This window comes from Onychostruthus taczanowskii, unplaced genomic scaffold, assembly GCF_017590055.1.
Source record: "Onychostruthus taczanowskii isolate IOZ18803 unplaced genomic scaffold, ASM1759005v1 scaffold48, whole genome shotgun sequence".
NCBI classification, from domain to species: domain Eukaryota; kingdom Metazoa; phylum Chordata; class Aves; order Passeriformes; family Passeridae; genus Onychostruthus; species Onychostruthus taczanowskii.
In genome coordinates this window covers 1,199,715-1,217,021 of record NW_024502347.1, presented here as the reverse complement: position 1 = coordinate 1,217,021, position 17,307 = coordinate 1,199,715, and the positions used below count along the sequence as shown (strand labels likewise).

The 17,307-nt window shown below is 35.2% G+C and overlaps 1 protein-coding gene across 2 annotated transcripts in view; it reads left to right on the top strand.

Moving 5' to 3' along the window:
- The window catches only part of FIG4 (FIG4 phosphoinositide 5-phosphatase), a 50,710-nt gene that overhangs the window by 18,741 nt on the left and 14,662 nt on the right, over positions 1-17,307 (top strand). For both annotated transcript variants that reach the window (XM_041414906.1, XM_041414907.1), the window contains 13 exons: positions 1,028-1,156; positions 2,636-2,736; positions 3,218-3,380; positions 3,929-4,026; positions 4,928-5,061; positions 5,548-5,664; positions 6,057-6,102; positions 6,956-7,104; positions 9,633-9,799; positions 12,589-12,727; positions 15,420-15,478; positions 16,075-16,222; positions 17,020-17,103. In XM_041414906.1, coding sequence (XP_041270840.1) covers positions 1,028-1,156; positions 2,636-2,736; positions 3,218-3,380; positions 3,929-4,026; positions 4,928-5,061; positions 5,548-5,664; positions 6,057-6,102; positions 6,956-7,104; positions 9,633-9,799; positions 12,589-12,727; positions 15,420-15,478; positions 16,075-16,222; positions 17,020-17,103 — 1,534 coding nt within the window. The remainder of the gene's footprint in view (positions 1-1,027; positions 1,157-2,635; positions 2,737-3,217; positions 3,381-3,928; positions 4,027-4,927; positions 5,062-5,547; positions 5,665-6,056; positions 6,103-6,955; positions 7,105-9,632; positions 9,800-12,588; positions 12,728-15,419; positions 15,479-16,074; positions 16,223-17,019; positions 17,104-17,307) is intronic.

Here is a 17,307-nt window from a genome sequence, read left to right as displayed (position 1 = left end):
CCTATATAATCATAGAATATGTGTAACAAATAGCCACTTGTAATTTAAGAATTAATTCTCACCAAAGTAATGCTGCTAGTAGTAAGAAAGAGGAAAAATTGCTGGCTAAGTGCTTGTGACCAGCTTCTGCTGACTGTCTAAACTCCTTTATGAAAATATTTTTGTTACATCAGTTTTCCCTGGGCTTACAGTAAGTTGGGTCTAGGTAGCAATAGTTTGTTTAACAGCTGCATTTTCACCTGCAGTCTGTAAGAAGACTTTTCCTCCAGTGGAACACTTGACTGCTATAGTTCTCTGCTATAATTGGCATTCATACTGTTACAATATAATTCATCCTGTCAGAAACTTAATTTGAAAAAAGTGTGAAAAAATATAGGCAATAGAATTCTTGTCCTCTTTCTTCTAAGTTTCAGATTCATTCAATTCCCCCTACCACCTTTCAGTGACAGTTGTCATCTTGGATCTGATATTTGAAACAGAAGAAGACTCTGATTCCAGATATGTCAGAAACAGAATTTTAACTTGTAGGTCTACAATAGCTGTGTTTCTTGGTGTTAGTGCAAATTAGGAAAACTGTGTTGAATTGTCTGAAAAAGGATTGATGTTCATGATCTTCCAGAACCTAGTAGGTAATTAGAGGTGGCACAGAATTGAGAAGCTTATAAAGTTTTCCTGTATGAAGGAATTCAACTGGAATTCACAAATTTATTTCCCTTGTTATCAAATCCCTTGATACTACTCTGTAGACATCTCTTTTCAATACTGAAGTATATCAGTAACTTCTGCATGAAGGCACTCAGTCACAACAGTGACTGACAACTCTAGAAAAATTGCGAATCCTCATAAAGGCTGGACTTCAGCATGTTCCTGGAATTATCTGTGTTCAGCAAACTTCAAGGATGCAAGTAAATGCTACACTGAGTTGCAGTGAAGGGAAAATCAGAACAGAGATCCAATGTCCTGGATTTTAAAGCAGGTGTGCTTGTTTCTTAATTGCTAATACATTTTCACTGTAACAACTTCCTAGGTGTATTTGGGATTTGCAGTAAGCCTTATGAGAAGTATGTGTGGAATGCCAAGCTTCTGGAAGCAGTAAGAGACTCTATTCATCGTGACTGGCTGCTGTACATTATTCATGGATTCTGTGGGCAATCAAGTATCCTTCTGTTGTTGTAATGAATTTTGGTTTATCAATTTTGAAAAAAAACCCAGTTTGAACATTGAATTATTTCTTTCTCATATAAATACCATTCAATTTTGTACTTATTATTTAGCTTTTATTTTGATGACTTTCCAAGGAAGAAATATAGTTATTGTAAGAGGACCCTAAGACAAGTAGACTGCATTTTCAGTGAGGTTCTGTTTATAAGTGTGGGGTTTAGTAGTAAAGAACTTGAGTGGATTTTTAGGCTCAGCTGTATTTTTTCGCAGATGTTTGAGGAAAGGGAGAAACACTAAGGAGAACTGAATTGCTGACTGATCTGATTAAACCATGACATTGCCGTAGAAATGCTCTCCTACTAATCTTCTCTAAAACATTTTCTAGATACTGAGATTTGCAGAAATTCTTGTATTTACTGTATGTTGAAGACATGATGGAACTTCAGCCTTGTTGTGTGAGGAGCACTAGGACGTGTGAAAGTCTCTTTTCTTGACTGTATACTATTTTAAATGGCTAAAAGGGTGTATGTACATTGTAGCAGGAGGAGCAAAGGTCCAAATGCGTATCACAGTCCAAAGAAATGTCAGGTTATGTGTTAAGAATTTAGTGTATTACAAAGACACTGTTTTATTCACCAACACTATCATGTTAGCTTAAAATTTCTTGGGAAGCAAATATAATTATGAAGTTAACATTAGTGGTGTCTGGAAAACTTAATTTTGCTTTTTTATGATTGTAAGACTATTGCTCATTGGCTTAGTCCCCAGACAAAAAGCTAGATCTGTTTTTGTATACCACTATTTCATTTAATTAATGAAAGGTGAATCTGACCACCAACATTGTGCCTGCAGCTGCAGGAGTGAGCAAATATCTTCTTAACTGTTTCTTGTGCCTCCCTAATGCTGAGGAAGCAATGGTAGTCACACTAGGCTCTAATTCTGTTTGGTTTTATTAAAATGGAAAAAGATTGTAAAAAAACCACCACTGCATCCATAGTGTGTTTGCCGCTGGCTTTCAGTTATTGTTACTTAAGTGGTTGCAAATTTGTATATTTTTCCAAACAAATAATTAGAGGATGACTAATATACTTCACCTGAAAATGAAGCTCTGAAGTTTTAATCCCAATATTCACTAAGGCAACATTTGCAGTGCTAGGTGTATCTTGTATCTATTTCATCTCCATTGTAATTTCATAAAATAGAAAGGCTGCTTCTCTTCTGTAGGTTCTGAAAAGTGGGTGAAGTATTGCAATGTAGATTTGCTTTTCAAATTCTTAAAACAGATTGTTGGAAACGGCAATGTTCTCTTCCAGCTGCAAAGTAAGTCTGGAAGTGATACTCACCACTGTTAAGGTGATTTTAGTAAATCAGATATATAGGCTTCATACACTTTTGTTAGACCTTACTTTTGCGTGCATAAAGTAAGTGAACAAAAAATTGGATGTGACATGTAAACCTTAACTTCTCTTTCAAGAATTGTTAATATATGGCCGCCCTATATATGTCACTCTGATAGCCAGAAGATCAAGCAAATTTGCTGGAACACGTTTTCTGAAACGAGGCTCAAACTGTGAGGTAAATCAAATATGATTTTAGGGGTTGTTTCCTCCTGCCCCTCCCCAGTATGAAAGCTTGAACTTGACTGACTGAAGAGCTGAAATGGTTTGGAGGGTTGTTAAGGGTTTGGCTATAAATTTTGCTATTAGATGATATTATCACAGGTATCATTACATTTTTCGTTGGCATAATAAAATTGTTCCTAAAATAATAGATTTAGTAGTTCTGAATTGTTTTGATTTTTGCCACTTGTTTTTTTGGCACTTGTTTGGATTTTTTACACTTAGAGATAATGTTATTTCTCAAACTGAGGGAAAAAATTAAAAAATAGTAATATTCATTTGGGACAAATGGGAATTTAACCTTTGGTGTTGTTCTCAATACTGTGGTTCAGTGTCTCACAGTTTAATTGTGCTCTGTTTGTAATGATCAATTCTCTGTACTGCATGCAGCTTTGAATGTCATGTCTACATCATATGTGTATTTCTGTTTGGTTTAGGGAGATGTTGCTAATGAAGTGGAAACTGAACAAATACTTTATGATGCTTCAGTTATGTCATTTTCTGCGGGGAGTTATTCTTCCTATGTTCAGGTTCGAGGGTCTGTCCCTCTGTACTGGTCTCAAGATATTTCAACTATGATGCCTAAGCCACCCATAACACGTGTGTACAAATTATTCTTTGTGATAGATTATGGTTAGTGCTGTGTCCTAAAGGAACATCTGAGAGAATAAGTGAAAACTGAATTTGCAAAAATGAACAAATTGTCTGTTCACTTGTGCTTTGTGAAACCATAATTCAAAGTTAAAAGTTAAGGAAAAAATCTCCATCTTAGACTTCACATTCAGAAATTAAATAGGAAAGATCCCTGTTTAAGATGTGAGTTTCCTTTTTGTTACTTTGTGTGTGAATTTAGCTACATTGATCTTAGTATTGTGGATAAAATATTAAACCTTTTGAAAATGGTGGAAGATGTCTGGGCTGAGATTAATGGGGCCAGAATAATTGTGCTGTATAAGCATTTCATGAAAATTTAAGAAGTTGCCTGCAATTTGGCAAAGGGAATATTTTTTAACAGCTTTTGCATGAAAAAAGGGGAAAGTATTTAACTGTGCCATCACTACCAGAGAATTAATGCATCTTTTGTGAGGGGTACTATTAAGGGAAAATTCTACAGCTCACTTATCTTCTTCAATTTATGTTTGTTTCAGTGGACCAAGCAGATCCTTATGCACACGTTGCTGCTCTTCACTTTGACCAAATGCTTCAGAGATTTGGCTCTCCCATTATTATATTGAATCTTGTGAAGGTACAATATTTTGAATATGTTCTATGTGTTTGATTTTTAATATTATGCTTCTTTCTGTAGAGTCGCTGTGTAATTTTGGTTATATTCTAAAACTAATATTAGCTTACAAGTGGAATATTTTCTTCATAAATCCTACAGGATATGGTACATAACTCTGCCTCCATTACAGCCCTTCAAAAACCAAATTTCCCATGTTTAGAGATTTCTTGCACTAATCTTTCACTGCTCTATTCAGGTTTTTGCTATTACACATTAAATCTAAGTCCAAATAAATTTACCACTAAATTTAATTTAGCACTAAAAACTACTGAAATAGTATGCTTCCATTCAAAGTGAAGTTGGAACTAGATGACCTTAAGAACCGTTATGTGGTTCTGTGAAAACAAATGTTATATTCAGGCAATGACAACGCAATTCTAATTTTCAAAAAGTATTGCAAGACTGGGAAATGGGAGCTGTTGTTTGCCATCTCCTGCCAGTAATGGAGAAGAATTTCCTGTTGTCCTCCTTTATTCCACAATTGAATGGCATGCTTCCCTTTCTGCCTGTGTTTTTGCTTCTCTTTTGTGGTTCTTCATTTCATCTACATGACCTCTTTTATTTCTGTGTTTTCTTCTTTACGCTTACAGCATACCATTTTTCAGCCAATGATTATGCACAGTTGAAACAGGTGACTTTTACTACTAATACAAAATGATTGTTAAAAACCTAGAGTATTCCAATTTTTTTCTTTTCTGTTCTTATTTTAGTTGTACTATTTATGAAGAACTGCCTGCTGTTGTTACAGCTTCCACTTTTGATTTCCATTACGTATGCATACATGTACCTGTGCATGTGAATGGGTTATATATGTTTGTTAATGAAAATTTTGATGTTAAATTTCCTTTTCTTTTTGCTAAAGGAACGTGAAAAAAGAAAGCACGAAAGGATTCTCAGTGAAGAACTTGTTGCTGCTGTGACATACCTCAACCAGTTCTTACCCCCAGAGCATGCAATTATATATATACCCTGGGATATGGCCAAATACACTAAAAGGTAGAAGTCTTGTCTGTACTAGTGCTTGTAGCTGCAATGCACATGTGGAAGCAAATGTTACTGAACAAAACAGCAACTTGCAAACAAAACAAGGGAATGTGATTCAGGATTATCATACATCCTTTTCTGCCTCATTCATATTTTTGAATCACAGAAAGTTTGGTAGGAAAAAATCTGTGTGATGTAAAAATCAAGGAGTTTTAGGGTTTTTTTATGTCTTCTGCTTCTAGTTTATATAATATTTTTTATCAAAAAGAAGCAAAATTGCTCAGATACAGTCTGAGATACTCTTTGACAGAAACAGAGACTCTGTTTCTGTAAAATCTAAGAAAACCATAGACATAATTATTGTTGAATTGATAAAGCTGTAATATGGGCCTGTTTTTAAATAATTTTTGTTATGGAAAAACTTTTTATGTAGTGAGATTTTTTTTTTAGTATTAATGTATCTTGACTGTCTCTTTTTTTTATTTCCCCTCTCCTCAGCAAACTTTGCAATGTCCTTGACAGACTGAATGTGATTGCAGAGAGTGTAGTGAAGAAGACTGGATTTTTTGTAAATCGACCTGATTCCTACTGCAGCATCTTGCGTCCAGATGAAAAGTACCTATAATTTATTTGATGCATAATGAATAGCACCTATTCCTTTGAAAGCTGTTTGGAATTTCTATGTTTATTAAATTATTTGTTATTTTAAGACTTATTAATTTGGGAATTACTAAGTGTCTTCTTTTGAAGCATACTAATAAGATAATTGTCGTCTAAATGCTACTGAGTTTGTTGTTAACCAGTGGATTTTATAGTTTTATAAATACAAAATTTAAAACTTTTTTTTTAAAAATAGAAACTGTATTTGCTTAGACTGCTGCAGATGAAGTCTCTTTAATAGCTGAAAATCCAGAAGTAACTATTTGTCACTGAGTAGATCAATACATTATTCGATCTGTTATTTTATGAAATAATTTGAAAGTCATTCTGTTTTGTTTCTTTTTCAGGTGGAATGAACTGGGAGGTTGTGTTGTTTCCACTGGTCGCTTGCAGGTACTAAAATATACTTTTTTAGTTCATAGTTATAGTGATGTAGGCCAGCGTTCCCAAAGAATGATGAATCATTTCACTTAAATGCCTGATTGGTCACTCACAGACTGCTCTTAAATTAATATTTATAGTACACATTATTATGGCTGTCCTTCCTAGAAATCTAATTGGGAATTAGGGCCTTAAGTTCTTGCATGGTACCCCAAAACCTTGTGGTGTTGGAATTGCATCTTTGCTGGACTTAGTCTGAGAAATGTTTGTATTTTAAACTGGTTTCCATTACTGTTCAGTCTGTAATGTTACCAGTGCTGTGAAAGTTAAACCAGCAGCATTTTAGCAAACTGTGTCATAAAACGTTCTACAGAAGAAGTGAGGAATAAGCACATACTTAACCCTGTTAACATATTCATACACATGAGTATGGGTTACTGACATTTTCACCAGTGCTGAATATTCTGTACATTGTTACAGTTTCCAGCACTAAAAGAAAATACAACTAGAAACATGTCTTCCTGTAAGGTCAGAAAAGTATTGACTAAACTGCAAACCATACAGCATCAAATTTATACCTGAATGTTAGGGTTACATTCTCTGAACACAGGGCATATTCTTAAGAAGCATTAGTAACTTTGACTTGCCATTCATAATTTTGTATTTCTTAAAAGTTAGAGAACATGTGACCATTCATGTACTGGCTGATCACTGGGATATGTTTGAGGGCAGATAAACAGCAGAGCAGATAAAATTTGACATAATTTGAGATTTGATAAGAATTAGATATTAGTAAAAAAGTAATAATCATGAGTGTAGTAATTTGTTGATTAAGATAAATCTCTTATTTGGATTGCTTTACCAGACTGGAGTCCTCCGAACCAACTGTGTGGACTGTTTAGATCGCACTAACACAGCCCAGTTTATGGTGGGGAAATGTGCTTTGGCCTACCAGTTGTATTCATTGGGATTGATTGATAAACCAAATTTACAATTTGATACAGATGCTGTAAGGTAAGATAGATTAATAGAGTGTGTCATGGTTTTAATTTTTAATTTTGAGTCAAGAGATTATGGAGAATTATGTCCATGTAGAAGAAGCGTATAGTTATTTCTGCTGGAATGATTTCATGTTTATTCATCCAAGTTTAAAATGTCTTTGATACTTGAAATCTTGAGAAAATCCTGTCATGCTGAAAGTTCGATCTTCTGGAAAAGAATATTAATCAGTCTTATGATATAACTCCTTGACTTCATCCTTTTTATATGCCTAAACTTAAAGAGATGTGTTTTCCTTTGAAATAAGTTTCAGAAAACCTCTGCCCCAGTCTTTTACACTTGTTTCAATTGCTTGAGGCAAAATGCTGACTGAGAGTGAAAAGTGAAGTAAATACATACTTTCATGGAGAATACCAAACTGATAATTGTATAGAAGTACATCTTACCTTGCTATTTCCTACTTTTTCTTTGGGAAGATTTCATGGTTTTTGATTTATTGAAGAAAAGTTTTTTGGCAAAATTGTTCTTTGAGATCAAATGTCGATGATACTTGTAGAAGCATCCTTAAACTCTTTATGAAAACCCAGCATTTGTATTGAAATGCTTAGGGGGTCAGGGTGAGCTAAGATGCTTAACTTGTACACATGCTTCAGAAATTAATGTAGGAGTCTTTAAGGTGCTGTGCTTTATTCCTTTGAGCTGTTGTTGTTACTGTGAAACTTATGGCTTCATTGCTGATTTTAACTAGTGGTTTGATAGTTTTAGAGCATGGAGACCTGATTTGTATACAGGAACCACAAGTAGTTGGGCTTCAGTCCCCTTCACTTTAGATATACCTTCAGCTCCTTCTCTTTTTTCCCATTAGTTTCCAGCACTTGCCTGGAGCTGGTATGTGCTGCAGAAACCACCTTACCTGCAGCATGTTGGTTCACTGTGCAGGTGGGTGCCTCCTGGCCTCTGCCTGGTGGCCAGGGAGAGCACCCACTGGTGGCTTCCTGGGTGTGCTAGCAGTGCCTCTGATCCACCATGTCCCAGCTGCTGGGAGCTGCACGTTTACCTCTGGGAATAAATAATTCCTGCTGCCAATACCAGTTGCTGTGCAGCCTCCTGGGGCTATTGGTCAAACAAAAACAAACCAATCCACCCAACCCAAACAAACAAATGAGATTCTCGTACATAGTGTTGTGTTCTTTGAACAATTTCTGTGGAGGCAAGTGGGTTTGGGGTTATTTCTTTGGTTGTTTTGTTGTTTTTTTTTTTGTCCTTTTGGGGTTTTTCCTCTGTTTTTTAAAGTTACTTAGCAGATGTTTCCTCCTAATTGATCTTATTGTACTTGACTTTGGACAGAAGATTTGCTGGACAGCTATTTCGTTTTTACAGAAATTGATTTGCTTCTCAGATAAGTGTTCTTCATCCAGCTCCTTTCCAGGAGAACTTCAGTCAGATGGTTGCTAGGTTACATATGCAATACTGTCCCTTTTGTTGGAAACTTGATGAGGGGAATGCTCATGTTGTCTTGTTTTTGGTGCTTTTTTTTAAATAAAAAAAAAAAAATTGTTTGTTTCTAACTTCCTCACTCCTCAAGGACTTCTTTGTTCTGCAGGTATTACATGTAGATACCTGAGTTACTTTGTCTGATGTCAAACACATTCCAACAGGTTTAATGACAGGGTTTACTTTTTCATTCCCTTTTTCATTTCATTTCACCTGGGGAGGTGATGGGGCTTGTTTTGTTCTGGTTTGGGGTTTTTTTGCCTCTTAACTAGACTGCCAGTCTTTTATAGCATAAATGTCATTCTTGTCATTGTCTTGCTCAAGCAAGGCCATAGTCTCCATTTCTGAGAAGCACCTTCCAGTCTCTTATCTTTTAGACTGAGCACCATCTCCTTAAGATAGCCACTTTTTGTCTTGTTTTTGTCATTGATAGGAAGCTTGTTTAATTTTTGCTATTTGGACTGGTCCCAGTTTGGATAGTGTCAACTTCTTGATGCCAGAGGACTTTTTAACCAGCTCTCCTTGTTCAAGTCAAATCTTAGCCAATTCTTTTTGCTTTCTGCTTACATCAAGATTTTCCAGCCCTAGCAATTGTTACACTTTCCTTATAAGTCATGTTTATTCATTTTGTACCTTTGTTTCATCATTATTGTAACAGAGTTTTTTGGAAGGTTATGCTAACTTCATTCTTAACAGAAAATGTAGCCTTGAGATATTGATGTGTTCTGTCCCTTTTAATGTATTAAACATGCCTTGATTAGTGAAGATATATAGTTTATTTTCTCCCCATTAAGAAGGAGGACATGTTAATCTTCTTCCTGAATCTACAAAACTGCATGCTCTGCAGGAACCTCTGCTTTTATATCAAAAAGTAATGAAAATCTCAAAGTCTAAACCTTCCCAGTAATTATTATGTCTGAATAAAATTTTCACATATTTATCTGAATAGAGGCAAAGAAATTGTATTGCACTTGTAGAAAGATTCTATCTTTTCTTTAAAAAATTATATTCAGGAGTTTCACAGATAACACATTTTGCTTTTCCTTCAGATTATTTGAAGAATTATATGAAGATCATGGGGACACACTTTCTCTGCAGTATGGAGGCTCTCAGCTTGTCCACAGAGTAAAAACTTATAGAAAGATTGCTCCATGGACTCAGCATTCCAAAGATATTATGCAAACACTCTCAAGATACTACAGTAATGCTTTCTCAGGTAAATTTAAGTGCTTTCTTTCAAGCCATTGTTTACAAAGCATCTTACTCATGAGGTCTCAATAATCTACACTATGACCTTATGACAGAGTTCCTCTGTACTATAATTTCCAAATAATTTAGTAACATGTCAAATAGGTATTCTGATTTGATGATTTATTTACTTATCCTGTTGTCGCATGCAGCCATTTATTTAGAAAATGCACACATGTAGCACTGCATCTGTCAGTGACATTTGTAGATCAGTAGAGAAGCAGGTAGGTGTTACAGAATTTTAAAATGTTGGACAGAATGTCTCCAGCAAATATAAGGAAACTGGTAAATCTAAACCAGTTAGAAGTAGAAGGGTAGAAGGCTTCATGTGGAGTATTTCTTGTGTTGTTTCTGAGAGTTCAAAACAAAGCCAGCTGTAATGCGTGTAATTGTTTTTTGTAAATAGGAACTGCAAACTGTTTGGTCTGTGGTAGAAAAGGCAAAATTAAATTCAAAAACCAAGTAAAAAAGCTAGTTTTTTTCAGTTAAATAAGATGTAAAACATTAATTTATTCCTTTATTAGCTCATATCACTTATTAGTTGGACACTGAGTGTTCTACTTCTGGGCAACATTGCTAAGGGGAAAACTTCTTTGAAAAATGCTGAGCCTTATCTTACGAAAAATAAAAACACAACTGTGGTGTGTTTAGAAGTCTTGCAAAAGATCTACAAGAATGATCAAAGGATGGTCTAAGACATGTCAGAAGTACAAACACTGAGTGCTACCATGTTATAAATATTCTGTCAGTCCGCTATTACTCCTTCTCACACAAGTTGCATAGCCAGGGGTGGAAGTACCTTTTTTTCTTAGTCTTAGCAGACTGCAATTATTTAGAGACTGTGAACTTTAAAACAGTGAGTTGGACAATGGCTAGAAATACTTCAGTAATCTCTATTTTCTTTGGCTGAAATTATTGCTGTTGTGTTGTTGAGAGTGCACCATTCAGAATAACTTTTCTGAATGTAGATCACATAATTTGTGTATCATATTTGTCCAAACTAAATGGGAAATGGAGAAATTGTTATTTCAGTGATGTGGTCTGTTATTGCTTGCATTGGCAATAAAGTCTGGCTTCATCAATTCTTTTGAGCCAAATGTAGCACACTTACAGTCACCTGTACTGTGACATAGAAGATGGAACAGATTTCTGAGCTGTTTATGCCAGCCACTGAAATGGCTAGGTAGAAATCTGAGCAAAGTTCAAGGTTCACATTTGGGGTTGTGGTCTGTTTGCAAGTATTGTCATGATATGTATGTCTTCTGGTAATAAAAGAATTTGTTCTAAAAAGATGTTACAAAAAGAAGAAAAAATTTAGAAATAAATAAAGTCCCTCTTGTCATCTCAATGAACTTGTAGGAAAACACACAGACAGACATTAGTCTTTACTGAAGTCAATACTGTCCTTGAATGAAATTTTCTTAAAGGTACTGCACACTTTCCCCAATTTACTTACGATTTTGGTATTTGATCCCATTTGAGGCAAATATTTTTGGTGCTGTGTGTTTTCCTTGTGTTTGAAGATGACATTGTTGAAATGTAACATTCAATGTCATATTTACTTTGTTGCATTTTTAGTATGGAGTTTTAAAATATTTGTTTCAATTAAATTTAAAGGTTCACTGTCCAACACTGCCTGTTTAGAGGGCAACAACTAGCTTGTTAATGTGGCACATTGAGAGAGATAATTTTATTCTTTAAGTTTTCTAAGAAAGAAGAGAAAAAGGAAGCAGTTTTAGAACAAGATGCTGCTTTGCTACACTGCATTTATTATTGTTGCTGTCAATCATATATCCTTTAAAATGCATATAAAAATCTTAGGGCTAGCTAGTTCATGAATCAGCATTTCCTTGTGTTTCTGATCTGAGAAAACATTTTTTTAATGCTTGTGTATTTTACTTGCCTGAATTAAATAGACTCCTAAAATTTTAGTGGTTCCCTTGGGGTCATACAGTATATAAGATTCAGAGCAGGGTTGAAAGAGGCCTACTATCACTGCTTCCTAAATATGTCTCTTAGCCACTCATTGCTTCTTGTCTATCATTCAAAATACATTAATCTAAAAATAATCTATTCTTGTAAGAAAGTATTTTCATCTGTTGACTCAATGCTCTGAGGATAATTACTACTAATTAAGCTGTATGGATGAGAAAAAGGTAAGACACGTATCAAGTGATAATTTGGTGGAGCTTAGAATATGACAAGCTAAATTGATTATTTAAGCCAACAGGAAATAAGTCCAAATTACTAAAAGATGTTTGTGAAATTTAATCATTTTACTGTGTGTTGGCAAAAAAAATCCTAAAGAATTCATCATTTGTATGTTTTGTTGGAAACTTGTATTGTATGGATATTGTTTAATTTCATCAAGTCATTTTTCAGTTATTTAGGCTGCAGTAAATTCACTAAGGTATGTCAGATTTCCTGAAACATGCCTTAATCCATGCATGTGCTGCACACACACATGTGAGGGACAGAGTTGCAGTGTGAGGTCTGACTCCTGCCAAGCCTGGGGGAGAAGCCGAGGGTAGAGGCAGAGTTGGTACCAGCCCCACGTGTCCTGCAGTGTAGCAGCTCTGCTGTAAATGAAGTTCCATGGTGCTGCTCTGCTGTAAATGAAGTTCTATGGTGCTGCTTTAAGCCTGCAGCAGTCACAGAACACAGACACTCTGTCCCTGATGTGCAAAGAGAAGCAGTGTCTGAATGGGCTGGAGCTGTGTTGTGCTCCTGGTGTTAACTGTGCCTCTTGTCTAACAGATGCAGACAGGCAAGATTCTATCAATCTCTTTCTGGGAGTGTTCAAGCCTGCAGAAGGAAAGCCACATCTCTGGGAACTTCCCACTGATTTTTATTTGCATCACAAGAACACCCTCAGTCTCTCACAGACCAGGCAAAGGTATTTTGCTGTTTTGTTTTTTGGTTTTTTTTGGTATTGCTCTAATACACTGTAAAAAATACACATTGCTAACCAAATAATTAGGCCAGCCTGTCAAAAACTTGCTTACTGTTTTTTATGTTTATACAAAAGCTTAAAAAACGCCTTCAAGAGATTACCGAAAAATGCTGAATGTTGGTGTTTCAAAGGATTTGTTTAATATGTTATTTTCCTGTGGTACTTAAAAATAAGTTTAATTTCATATGAAATTCTATCCTTCAGTGTAAAATGCTTCAGTGTTGTACTGAACTACAGTTACTAGAGTTTCATTAAGCAATATATAGGTGCGTTCTTCATTTTCAGATTTATTAATGGTTGAATTTAAGATTATATGAAAAGGATAACATTTCTTTTTCTATATACTGCATTTAGTCTGCAGCTGTGCATACTAAGAAACCCATGACTTTCTACCTTCCTTTCAGCCTATGTCTAACCTGTTTTGAAGACAATTTTTCTGCATTTGCATTCCACTGTAGTTGCATGGTAATATACAGAAGAAATAAAGTATAAAATTTTAGAGTAATTCAATTGCTTCACAGAGGGAAATTCTTTTTTGAAGACTATGAATACTGTGCATTTAAAAAAATTCAATTTTAACAAAACAGACAGTACTCAACTTGTCAACTAAACAATCTCTTAGGATTTTTGTTGGTTTTATCTTTATTAATTTTGTGAGCTGTAGAGCCCTTTAGTAAAAATGACAGATCTGAATATCTGCATTTAGGTTTTTGTCTGGGCAAAACTGCAGGTGTTTAACCAGTGTGATCAGTCCCTGTTGGCTGCTTGTTGTGTTAACCTGTTGCAGCAGCTGGCACATGATATGGCTCTTTCTGAATTTCACTCCTCTTGTATTGTCTCCTGAGGCTTCTCTTAAAGGTAGCTTGTATGAGCCATACAACCAAGTGCTATTTCAGGCATACATTAAACATGCAAGATTAATTTTCTCAACTACTTGTTCTGAACATTATTGTATGTCTAAAATTAATTCAGCTGATATATTGCAAATATGCAAATGTTCTTGTCTCGCTTTCATCTGTTACTCTGTTAAAACAGGCCATCTCTTATTTGTCACACGTACTGTTCTCAAATGAGGTGGAATATTAAAAAGAAATATTGATACTCTTCATTTGCTTGTTAATTATTTTTACCTTTCATTCTAACCAGAATTTCTTCTGAGCAGTTATAATATACAATCAAGATGTTTCATTATGTGAATAAAATTACACCTTCCTGTAATAACTAGGTGAAATAAATATGTGAAAAAAGCCTCCTCTAAGTGATTTTTTGTTTCTACCAAACATTTGGACAAGTTCTTTGTGTAACTTTTCCCTGTCTGTCTGTGTAGTGCCTCTTTCAGGTTCCTTGAGCACAGCAGCAAAACAAATAATGACACTCATAATGAAATCAAGGGTATAGGAGAAGGAAGATGATGTTTCCTGTCATTGAAACTTCTTTGACTATCTGTGCTTTTCCTATATTGTAATTGCCTCCTCATCAGGAGGAAGATATTTAATAAGGTTCATATCTTACTTCTATATAATTAATGATTCACGTGAAAGGAATATGGAAAAGGAGACTTTGTGTTGCCATGTAACTTATCATTTATGCAGGCAACAAAAGTGGATGTGTGCGTCATTTCTGAAGATAGTGGAGAAAATTGCTTACTAGCATAGTACCTTGAGAAGAGGCAGAGCCATCAGGCATAATTCATTCCTTATTGTCTAGCATATACACAGTTCTTGGAATTGAAGTGTGTTTTCCTGCCTGTACCATCTCCTAAATCCAACTAACAAGCCTATCCCTGGCCATGGGAATACACCCATTGTGTCTGCTGCAGATGGCTACATTGACAGGAGTAGGAGATAACCATATTAATACTGATTACAGCCCTCACAGTATTGTGAATACACAAGTATTTGAAATAAAAATCAATGAAGACAATTTTGTTTTCATTCCATGTAATGAAATAGAAGAAACTATCAGAATAAATCAGATAAGAAATTAAAGTATATTTGAGAAGAGACAATAAAAATGTGTAAACATAAATGAAAGCTAAAACATGCTTTGTTTTATGCATGTTGCTTGACTTCCTTTGTTGTTTTACAGAAATCCTGAATAAGCTATCAGCAGGGCTTGAATTTTGCTGTTAGATATGCCACCAGGTCTCAGACTTATGACAGCTGTTACATCAAAATTTATTTATTTGTGTAGAAGTCAGCTGCTTTGACAGTCATCAGATCTTATTATCATTGACCTTCACTTCTTCATACATTTTTCCTAAATTTTGGGATCTGTATAACATCTGGGAGGGGATGCCTTCCCCCCAATCCTCCCACTCTCCAAAGACCAAAACAAGAGAAATACATAAATACTTTTGATATGTACTAAGGCATCAGTACATTAATTTTCAGTGCTGTAGGGGTAGGCACCTGAAATGTATTTTTTTTTAATGAAACAAAACCACTCTTCTGTCCATACCTGTATTGAGTTTCATGTATTTAAATTTCTTGATTTAAGAGCAAAATAGTTGCACAGGGGCCTGTTGAAATCCTCCCTCCAATTCAGCAATGTTTGCTGAAGTGACACTGTATGGATGGGCTGGGTACAAGATCCAATCTCCTGTATCAATTGTGTTTCTGTTTTTGCTGTACAGCTATACTTACTGGTGGACCTCAGGTGTGCTAAAGCATTTGCCTCTTCCTTTTGATGAAGGTAGGACCTATATTTGCTCCTTGTCTTGCAGAGTATCTTGAAAAAGAAGTTTTAGTCACAAATGCTTTTTAGTTGTTTTAGATCCCAAGTCTGAAAAAAAGAGTGTTTCCATAATGGCTTCTTGAATACTTCTCCACCCCCTGCCCCTCCAAGGAGATATGATTTTTCAGTTGCAGGTGGTTGCAAGATCTGCCTAAGTGGCTAAAACTTGACCTTCATATGTTTGTGAGCCAGGGCACACTTGATTTTTTTTTTCTTGTCTATTAGCATATATTTATAGTCTGTGCTGGTGGTCCTATTCCTGTCACAGATGACACAGTATAGCTGGTGTGTCTTATTTCTCTGGGGTGCTGTGGAGCATGTTTTATTAGGAGTTGTCATCATGAAGTGAAATCAAATTACAGTGGTTGATAATGCATATTTATTAAAGATGTGCAATGAATCTTCTTCATGTCATATTTCCTTGTCTCAGAGGGGATATGACTGTAGGAAAAAAATTGCCTGGTGTGGTGGCTAGGTGAGCAGGCTACTGTTTGATTAGATTTTTTGCAAGAGTCAGTAATTGCTAGTAAAAAGATTATTTTTTTCCCCCTCAGTGACATGTACTGAAAACAGACGCAAGTTGACAGTGAAGAAATTCCACAAATATGAAGAGGAAATTGATATCCACAATGAGTTTTTTAGGCCATATGAGTTGAGCAGTTTTGATGAGACCTTCTGCTTGGCAATGACCAATTCTACACGGTATGCTGGGATGATTTGTGACTCTAAATCCTTGAATGGATTTAGTGTGATTTGGTGTGAATTAAATATGCATTTGATTTATTAGGTTAAATATGTGTCATTTCAAATTTAGCAAAGTTCTTGAAACTAAATCACAATGCTACATGGAAATGTTACTCCAAAAAAATCTCTTAAAATAGCAATTAGATTTCCAGTTATTTTTTGTTATGGAGTGCCTAGTGTCTGGGCACTTGATGCCTGAGAGATGAACTTTTCTCTGTTGATTCAGATCACAGAAGCTACTTTCAAAACAACTGTTTTCTCATTGTTCTGCTCTCATTTTGCAGTTGTTTTTTTCAGTTCATCTGGTTCTCACAGCTGGTCGGATATTTTTGGGGTTTTTTTGTTGGCAGCAGTCAGCTGGCTATTCGGAGCATAATCTGAATCATGATTTGACTAAAGATTTCCAGGCAGATTATGTTTCATGTAGCTGTTTGACCCAATTTGTGTGTTGGCACCATTTTGAAAACAGTGTATGACGCACTGAGTTATTAGGCCTCTTCAGCACAGGAATGGAGCACGATGTTTTATCATCTTTGGCAAGTGGTGATACTTGTAGATGTTTTATGGAACTAAATAATGCAACTGAAAGTTTTTTAAATACCAAGGTTATGTGTACATCAACTTGAAATTATAAAGTTAGAATTTGATATCTCTTTATTTCCCAGGTAGATGTTAGAGGTGGTTCTTCCAGAAAATTTAAACATTTTATGTGTTGCACTTTGTTCATAAACACTTTTTCCTTTCTATTTTGGCAGAGATTTTATGCCTAAGAATGTGGGAATTGATCCAAGTCCATTCACTGTTCGTAAACCTGATGAAACTGGAAAATCTGTGTTAGGGTAAGTGTGAAATCAGACATTTTGTTCTGGTTTAATAGTAATGAAAATATATAAACTCTTATGTGTGTGTCTGTGAAGAATATTCTGTTACATGGAAAATAAAAAATTCATTGGTGTTATACTGCAGAATTGTACACTTTGAAAATCACATCTAATCTGAGATTTTTATTTGATGCTAGGAATTCTTAATTCGACTTGTTTAAT